Source organism: Dasypus novemcinctus, chromosome 4, assembly GCF_030445035.2.
Source record: "Dasypus novemcinctus isolate mDasNov1 chromosome 4, mDasNov1.1.hap2, whole genome shotgun sequence".
Taxonomy (NCBI): Eukaryota; Metazoa; Chordata; class Mammalia; order Cingulata; family Dasypodidae; genus Dasypus; species Dasypus novemcinctus.
In genome coordinates, this window is record NC_080676.1 from 152,113,057 (window position 1) to 152,123,062 (window position 10,006).

A 10,006-nucleotide genomic window follows, 5' to 3' on the forward strand; every position below is an offset into this window, starting at 1 on the left:
CTTCCCCATTTCCTCTTTTGAGTCAAGTAATTCCAACGTTTGCCCCAAATTTGCACACCCTCTGAGGGGAGGACAGGTTCTCTTTCTTTCGCCTCTTGCTTTATGTAAGTATTCAGCCAACAAAAGTGTGAATGCATGTTAGGAGGATTCTTATTCTAGGAAAACTTAAACCATATTGTGGCATACAGATACATGTTCACTGTAAAACATTTTCTAAAAGAAAGGCATTAGCAAAAAAAATGCCGTCTCCTATCTATTTTTCTAGACATTTCCATGCACACAAGTAAATATGTTTACACTTTTTTTTTTGACACAGTTCGTAGTGTTCTGTAACTGGCTTTGATTATTTCACAATATGTTTCTGAAATATTTTCCTTGAAGGATAAGTAAAATTCTTTATATGCAGCTATCACAGTTATGTAACCATTCTAGCATTCTCCTTGGATATCGTGACAGCCAAGCCGGAAGAAACACGGAGGTCCAAAAAGTCAATCAGAACTATCTTCAAAAAGTCAATCAGAACTAATTTTCAGGGCTGGGGCCTTGTCAAACAGGAAAAATATGAAGAAAAAAAATCTCACAAAAAATCCACCATTCTGTCTCACCAAGTAAGTAACTCTCTGTGCTAAGGACTAGGAAAACTGCAAGAAAGAATAGGCCATGCACTGAGATGCAGCGACTTTACACAGCACCCAAAACCAAAAAAGCAAGCACCAGAAAATGAAAACCACAAGCTACACAGCTTGGGCATCCCAATTTCTAAATAACAAATGAGATAGGCCCAAAGTCATTTATCCTCAAGGGTTTTTCTAGAGTGACTTCAGATCTTCCAAACAGACCACATGTACCTCCTTTCCCCAGGTGCGGGGGCTGGGATCCATGCAGCACACTGTCTGGCAGCCAAGGCTGGTTTTTTTTTCCATGGTTTCAGGTTTCTGGACTGGGTACGGCTCGCTCATGGCCGGCGGGAGCCGGAGACTCCTCGGCTCCGCCCCTAGCCCAATTCGACCAGTCGCGAGCCGAGGTCCTCGCGGGGGGCGGGCACGCGCGAGCGGCTATTGGTTCCGGCCCAGGGTGGGCGGGGCCCGGAGGTCCGGCCTATAAAACGGCCCCCCGGACGCCGGTCCGCTTTGCACCGGCGTCACCGGCAGCGTCTCCCGCATCCTTCTCTGCATCGGAGTCTCGGCGTCCCCGCGAGCCATGTTGACCAGGGCCGTGTGCGTGCTCAAAGGCGAAGGCCCGGTGCAGGGCACCATCTTCTTCGAGCACAAGGCAAGGCTGGCGCGGGGGTCCGCGCGCGCACCTGTCCCGGGGCGGCGCGGGGCTGGGGAGTAGGCCGCCCTCGGCACGCCCCCGCGACCGCCGGCCGGGCTGCCACCCGCGTGCCCCCGCCGAGTGCTGAGTCACGGGGCGGGCCCGGGTGGCGGCGGCGGGGCGCGGCCGAGGCCGCCGCGGGGCGCAGGCGGGAGCGCGTGGGCCGGGCCTGCGGGAGGCGGGAGGCCGCCCTCGGGGCCTGCAGGCCGGCCTGGAGGGCTCGGCGTCTTTGGAGAGGACGCGGGGGAGCCTCCCTGCTTGGACATTTTTCTCGGGCTTGAGGACCCGCGCAGTCCGGGTGGCGCAGTCCCAGGCCCGGGAGCAGAGCCAGCCCCAGGCCGCGGGCCTGGCCCGGGCGCGCCCGTGGGAGCCGCGGGGGGCGGGTGCGGCCCGGCCGGCGTGGGTGCTGTCGCACCCGTTATCCCCTCCCGGGCTGCCTTTCCAACTTCATGCTTTTAGGGCAGAGGTCGGCAAACTGGGGCCAGTAGCCTGTTTTTGGACAGCCGTCGAGCTACGAATGGTTTTTATATTCGGATCGGATTGTAAAAAACCAGACTGTGCGGCAGGACCCGTATGTGGCCCTGTAGAGAGTAGTTTGCTGACCCTTGCCCTCGGTCAGGGTCAGGCCGTGCAAAGAAGAGGGCCTTGGGCAAAGCTTTTTCAAAGCCTCCAAAGCCCGGAAAGTCAGAGCTATTTGATACAGTTATTGGGGTTTTTCCAGAACAGTGACTCTCAACCGTGGGTGCACAGTATACTCATTAAGGGAGCTTTTAAAAAAATACAGATACCTGGGCCCACGCCGGACCAATTATATCAGAATCTCCGAGGGTGGGGCCTGAGCATTGCTTTTTAAAAAAAGTATCCAAAGGGCTCGAGCAGTTGGGTAACTGCCTACCACATGGGAGGTCCCCGGTTCAGTTCATGGTGTCTCTGAAAGAAGACAAGCAAGACAGCAAGCTGACACAACTGACACAAAGTAGGAGCCATAAGGAGGAAACAGGATGAGAGACTCAACAAGTGGTGGTGGTGGGGTGGCTCAAAAGATTGAGCCCCTCCCTCCCACATGGGAGATCCAGGTTTGGTCCCTTTTTCTCCTAAAAAGAAGATAAGCAGACACCAGGAAAACACAACCACAGAGACAGCAGGCAGCAAGCCCAAACATAAGTTTCCAAGGTGATCCTAATATGTATCCAGGATTGACATCCACTATTGGTAGAGGGTAGTGGATGGGGTTTGGGATTTGGAAATCAGAGAGACCTGGAATGTTTCCATTACATTGAATTTTTATTTCATAACTCACATCTTGGCCCTTTAACCAAAATCTCTGTAAAATGGCTTTGAAACTGCTCTACCAATAGGCAGGTTGCTGAGATGGTCAAAGACAAACTTCTGGAAACGCCTTGTAAAATAAACTTATTATCAGTATTGCAAAACATTTGTGTTACAAGCAAGGTACTTGTGCCAACATCTTAGGGAGGTTATCTGGTGGTGGTGGGGTGAGGGCGGGAAATAATTTTATTCCACTTGTCTTGATAATTATGGGAGAACTTGTAATACCTGAAGGAGATTTATCTTTAAAGTCATTTACAGAAATGTGAGAGGGCAGGGGCAGGAATCTAGGTACGTGCCCAGTCCATGATTCCGTGGGAAGAATTTCCTTTCAAGTATTTTTTTGCCTTTAAGTGGTCTCCAAATTTTCTGGAAAAGGCTTATTGGCATTTCACTAAATTTTGCTGTGTTTTCATTTGCCAGACTTTATTTTGCCTCCTTTTCTTCCTCTCCGCCTAATTCATTTAACAGTAGAATCAGCAGCCTCTGGGGCATGCCCTCCCTCCGGCCACTGGGAAATGGCTCTGGGCTAGCCACTGGGGGAAGGCGGGCTGTGAATCTTTGTGTTAGCCGAGGTTCCTGTAGTCTTTGCCTCCTCTGTGCACCCTGCACGTTTTCCTCTTTGAGACACCAGACTTTGTTCTCATGGTGCCCTTTGCCCTTGATCAAGATCCCTGGAGAGTTGAGCAGGCCTGCTCTGCAGATAGGCAGGTATCCTAAAGTGGCCATAAACAGTATTTGGTGTGGCCTATCTAGGTTTTTAAAAATTTCGGATTAGTTGCTAACTTTTAAAAATCAGACTTTTTCTCCTGGAAATCCAAATTCCTAGCTTGTCTTGGAAAATATGGACACTTGTCCACACCGTCATCACTTGCCCAGGACAGTAGTGCTGAAGCGGTCTGTGTCCCTTGTTGCTTCCCTGACTGGTGTTCTCGGCGGTTCTGGTGCAGCTCACTGTTTTAAGTGTGCTGTATGCAGTGCCCTTTAAAAGAGGTTTGAAAAGAAACTGCCCTTAAAATAAAGTCTCCAAGTGCTTTTGAGAACACACGGCCTCTTGGGGGATTAAATTCACATTTGCGTTTTTCTGCAATTAAAAGTGGAACTTCAGAAGAATCATAGACTCTATCCTGGAAAAGAAAAGAAAAAAGGCAGCAGTTGCATTTGTCCAATTTTAAGACTAATGATACCTCCTGGAACAGCGAGCCCCGGCTATTTAAAAACAAACCAAGGCCACCACAGAGACACCTATGTGCATAAGACTGATGTAGAGGCCATATGTGGTCAGGAGGGACCTCTGGCTGTAATGGGAACGTCCTTAGTGCTGGGATGTCGCCTGTTACCACCTTTGCCTGTTTTGCTTTTCTTCACCTGCATCAGTGTTTTGTGTTTTTTTTTGTCCTAACAGTTATTTAGTTTCAATACCCAAGAAGACTTCAGAAAGCAGTCCCTATGGTTAGACTAAAATCATTCCGGGGGAGGGGCTTGGAGGGGGGGTGGGCAGTGAATTGGGATATATTCTGGCTACTGATCAACAGTATTTGTGATGGAAACCAAGTGGAGAGTGACAGACAAGGCTGCTAGGGCAGCCAGGTGGGTATTGCTAGGGTGCCTTTATTTTTCCAAAAAATCTGTGTCATATGGAACAGTGTCCAGAGAGCAAGTAAAGAAAGAGCAAGGTGCTGAGAAGTATATGATGTGCTAAGGTTTGGGTTAAAAAGTTTGACGTATACACAAAACTGTCCATGTGTAAATTGACCTATTCAAAAGTCTTTACAGGGTAAATAAGTCTTTGTTCGTATTACATAACCACTGTAAGAGAGTCAAACCCTTCTAAGTGTATAAATCTCCCAGCCTTTAAGTGCCCACTGTGCTTAGCCCTGGGCAAGGTTCCCTCACGCAGCTGGCCCCCGGGCGTCAGGAAGTTTCCCAGCAAGATCACCCTCCCTTTGCACAGGAACCCGAGCTCGCCGGTGGTTCACAGCTGGGAATTGGTGGGCCCGGGGATTGGACATAAGTTGTTTGACGCCCAAGTCTGCTCTTTTTACTTTTCAGAGAGTGATAACAATACACCAAATGTTTTCTTTGTTCAGAAGCACGCGTTGTCTCAAACTAAAGGTGTTTTTGTTTGAATAAAGGAAACCAGTGGGAAGGTCCTCGTGCATGGATGCATCACAGGTCTGGCTAAAGGCCGGCACGGATTCCACGTCCATGAGTTTGGAGATAATACACAAGGTAGGAATGTGCAGCTCTGGGGACTCACATTGTGCTTAACCTGGCCACATAACAGGGTTGGGTAGAGTAACCCCTAAACTGTAAAACCCTCAACATTTGTTTTTTGAGGTCAGGTTGAAATGACCATTAAGCCCAATCTAGTTTGCAGGTGCCTGAAGTGTGGAAAGAAAGGGGAAGGGATCGATGCTTTTAGTTGTGACTGTGTAAGAGTCTCAGATGTGCTATTTTAGAAAATAGTGAACAGTTTGCTACTTTCTTCCCATTTGTAGTGATCCCAGGTGTTCGTGAGCTGGGTGTGGTGAGCTGGGAGTGCATTTATTCACACGGCCCCCCAGGAATAGCTCCATGCCCTGTTCCCCTCTCTAGTGGTGCAAAAGTGTGATGTATGCTAAAAATGGTATGTAAACTGTTGTTGCTTTGGAATGAATTTTGTTTTTCTTAATTTGGGGTCCAATGCAAGTTAATGAAAGTTTTAGGGGTTGACCTACATTTAATGATTTTTTTTTTCTGGCCGCATTTCAGTAATTACCTGAAACTTGGTGTTGACGGTTTTTGTGATGAGAACTTTGTTTTGTTTTCTGGGTTTTTTTTTTTTTTTTTCGATTTTTTAGGAGGCACGAGGAATTAAACCCTGGCCCTCATACATGGGAAGCAGGCGCTCAAACCACTTGAGCTACATCTGCTTCCTAATAACTTGATTCATTTTGGTAGAACTTGTGTTTAACATTCTAAAATTTGGTTTCCAACAGTGGTTTGATGAGCAGATTGAATCCACTTCAGTGATTAACCAAAATTCCCCAAGTTGCTTCTTGGTTTTACTGTCTCAGGTTTGGGAGGTGATGGCTTTGTAGCTTTGGCTTCCTTTGCTGCTTCCTCTAACTTGCCTGTCCTCCCAGGGGGGACTTCCAGGGGGGCTGGCTGGCAGGAAGTTATAAACAGTGGAAACTCTACCAGCTGCTGAATGAAGAAAGCCATGCAGTGAAAGGACTTCCTGCCTTGTATGTGAATGGCACCTCCAAGGGCACAGGAGAGCCCTGTATGCAGAATACAATATGAAAGTTGCCTCTTGGAGTTGTGTGAGACCTTGGCTTTTGAACATAGCTGCCATGGTAGATTCTGCAGGCACCAAGTATAGGCCTGGAGCTGGAGAGTGCTTGATGAAGTGTGTTGCTGGGAGAGAGAGTTTTTGTTGTTAAGGTACTCGACCTTCTTGAAAACTTGGATCATAAATCATGGGATTTTAACAATAGAAGAACCAATGAAGATCAGATCTGGGGAAGTGGATTTGGCTCAACTTTTAGAGCGTCCACCTACCACATGGGAGGTCCAGGGTTCAAACCCAGGGCCTCCTGGCCCATGTGGTGAGCTGGCCCACGCGCAGTGCTGATGCGTGCAGGGAGTGCTGTGCCACGCAGGGTGTAGGGGAGCCCACGCACAAGGAGTACGCCCCATAACGAGAGCTGCCCAGAGCGGAAAAATGTGCAGCCTGCCCAGGAGTGGCGCCACACATATGGAGAACTGACGCAGCAAGATAATGCAACAAAAGACACAGATTCTGGTGTCTCCAAGCAGACACAGAACACACACCACACAGCGAATGGACACAGAGAGCAGACAATGGGTGGGGCGGGGGGAGAGGAGAGAAATAAAAAGTCTTTAAGAAAAAAAAAAAGATCAAATCTGGCCCCTTTATCTTACAGTGAAGAAATCAAAGCCCAAACAAGGGCATTAGCTTTACCAGTGTTTTATAGGGCTCAGAATTTGCCCCTTCTCCTTACCTGCTGTTACACTAAAGTGTTGCTTCCTATTTTTATTAGCCTCAAAATTATGATATGCAGGTCAGTATTTTCTCCATTTGAGGTTATAGCAGTGATCAGTTTCTTTTTAGAACTTTGCAACCTTGATTCATAATTTAGCTGCCTTCTTTTTGGTGAATAGGCTGTACCAGTGCAGGTCCTCACTTTAATCCTCGTTCCAGAAAACATGGTGGGCCAGAGGACGAAGAGAGGTGAGTGACAATTTTAACTCTTATTAAAATAATGGCAGTGGTGTTTGGATCATTATGGATATAGTACTACCAAATTGCATGTGACTATAATTAAGTGGTTTCCCCCACATCTGCACTTGAATTCATTGCTCCCTTTCTCCCTGGCTTCCCATGCAACCCCCCTATCCGCCAAGTGCTGGTATCGCTTAATCGCTGGGCCAAGGAATTGACAAATGGGAACACTTAAAATGACTTGGTTTTGTAGAGTTTATTGAATATAAAACACAAGTGCCAAAAGGAACTGATACAGAAAATGTCATGAATAACATTACTATCAGCCACTAGCAAAATAAATCTTGATATTATTACCATTGTGAAACACGGGAAGATTCTATAGCTTGAACTTTGACATTGGAAACTAGTTGAGACTCCATTATTATGTGTGTTTTCTAAGAGCTGTTCAGGAAATTTAAGGACAAGGATTACTTTATTTTTATACCAGAGGCCTGGGGATACAGTTTTCTTAGCTGTGCCAGTAACAAATAGGCATAACTCATAATTGAGTGTTTACTCTTGAATCCTTTTATGAAGAGCTATGAGTCTAGAATGTCTAGGTACTTGTTTTTAAATTTGCATGTTTCCAGAGTTTTATCTGGAAAAGTGGGTCTCATTTGATATATAGTACATATATCTCTTAGCCTACTCTTCTATATCTGACTAAACCAAATTTAAATTTAGCTCATATACTGTCCTCACGTTAAGTTAAATGGAAATCAGTCTTAATCCAGCTGATAATTTCTCAATGTTAGGCATGTTGGAGATCTGGGCAATGTGACTGCTGATGAAAATGGTATGGCAAAAGTGTCGATTGAAGACTCTGAGATCAAACTCTCTGGAGAGCATTCCATTATTGGCCGCACATTGGTGGTAAGTTTTCTTATAATGAGGATATACATAAATGTCTTCTAACATTATAGGCATATGTCTTTTACAATTTCAAATGATTAGTCCAGGTTTTTTCAGAACCCACATAAATTGTACCTTCTGTTCAGATTAGGAAAAAAGTATTTCACTTGCTGGATGATTAAAGTGGAAATCAGTTTAGATCAGTTATGAATACTGTTCTGCTAAGATACATGTTATATTTGATATTAGATCTGAATTGGGGAAATGGAAGTAGTCATTTTCTGGTAGCCAGATTTTCTTGCCACACCTGGCTTTCCCCCTTGTAGTTAAACAGATCATTTTGTAAAGTATAAACTGACCTCATTATAAACATCCATTCAGATGTGTAAGTTATCACTTATTTGACATGTGTGAAGAGGTTGCCCTAAATTACCCTTGGGAGCAACAGCTTCTTCATGCAAAGCAAGTAGTGTAGGCTCCTTTAAGCCTATCCCCGAGGACAGTTAATATTCAGTAACTTATTCCTTTGCATTTTCTTCAGCCATAGTTGTGAAGCAGAAAAATCTTGTTTTATGAACAAAATTTAAAATACTATTCTTCAGTTTGATTTACCTCTTATTTATAGGCCTCTATAGCACCATTATGCATAAGCTTTTGAAGTTCTGTTCATTTTCACTTTTTTTTTTTTTGGTCAAAGCAATTTACATTATAAAAGATGGATAATCTTAATTTAGGTTACTAGAATTTATCACATTGGGTATTATGACCAATATATGGTGGTCTAGAACAGTGTACTGTTTGAGGTATTAGTATTTCAACATCTACCTAGTATTTAAAGGCAACTTATGTATAAGATTTATGTCATCAAGTAAAAGCCTTTAATAGTTCGTACTTTTTACTACAAGTTTAAGTATTAGTATACTGTTTCCCTCATGAGTTAAATCTCATAGATTTAACATTATTTTCTTTAGTAATATTAAGTGGTTCTTAACTGTCTTTTGGGTATTGGTGGGAAGAGATGGTTATTGCTTGATAGCCCAAAGTTGTTGTTTTCACCATTTTTTAAAGGTCCATGAAAAAGAGGATGATTTGGGCAAAGGTGGAAATGAAGAAAGCACAAAGACAGGGAATGCTGGAAGTCGTCTGGCTTGTGGTGTAATTGGGATCGCCCCAGAAAAATAAACATTCCCTAGGACACAGTCCTGCTAACTCATCTGTTATCTTGCTAGCTGTATAGACATTTACCTTGACAGATATTAAACACTGTAATCTTAAAAATTTGTCTGACTCTTTTTTTAAATTGCTTTAAATACTTGTGAGAACTGATTTGTGATCTTGGGAAGATTTTTTTGTATAGTTTTATACAGCACATGTTCAATGAAAATGCCTGTTTCAGTGATCTCTGTATTTTGCCAAACCTAATCACACATAGGTATTAAACTTAATTGTTTGAATTTCTTCTATTCTCTTTGATGTCTGTGAATAAACATATATAGCATTTTATTTTGAGCCTATTAAAATACCCAAATTGAAATTCTAAATTGGCTGGTACTCTTTAGTATAGACCTTGAATGGAACAGATTTAGTAACAGGTATTAACGATTTCATAGAGCTCTTTTGAAAGAGTAATGAGACCATCAAAATGTATAAATTTTTAGCAGCTGGTCTTTTAGCTAAGACTGAACCTTACCATTCATAGACAATAAGTTTTCCTCTGTTGTCAGCACTATGGAAATTAAAATGGTTTTCCCACTAGCAACTTGGTATTTTGATTATTAACATACCTAAGTTTATGTTTTAAAGTAGGTGTTATGGTTTAAGAGAATCCCTTGATAACTCTTAGTGAAATGGTCAAAGGTAAGCTGTAGTCCCAGCTAAAAATAAGGTTAACTCCTGCCCAGTCTATTTTTGTGGACCTGTGAACAGTTTTTATTGTTCAATTAGAAATTGCAGAATATTATTTGAGAAACTAGGTATAACCTACAATCCTTTCCCTTAAACATCATAGATATGAGGTATCTTATTAAATGTAGGCGATGGAGGGAAAGCTAAGTGGAAAAAAGACAACATGTAGTGTGTTCGAAGTTTTAAGTTGATAAAATGGTTAAAACTGCCAATTTAGGAATAATTTGTTAAATGGGTGGGGTAAGGTGCAAGTATACTCACCTGCAGCCCTTTATGGCCACTTTGTTGTACTTTTGGGGTTTTGTCATGTGCAAATAGGTTGGTCTCAGTTCT

General features: G+C 43.9%; 1 protein-coding gene across 1 annotated transcript; it reads left to right on the forward strand.

Moving 5' to 3' along the window:
• The first annotated feature begins 1,095 nt into the window (after positions 1-1,095).
• Positions 1,096-9,226, forward strand: SOD1 (superoxide dismutase 1). The gene is made up of 5 exons (XM_004468609.4): positions 1,096-1,272; positions 4,779-4,875; positions 6,814-6,883; positions 7,672-7,789; positions 8,837-9,226. Exons 1-5 carry the CDS (start codon positions 1,201-1,203, stop codon positions 8,948-8,950), a joined length of 471 nt encoding a protein of 156 aa, XP_004468666.1. The 5' UTR covers positions 1,096-1,200; the 3' UTR covers positions 8,951-9,226.
• Positions 9,227-10,006: the final 780 nt, after the last annotated feature.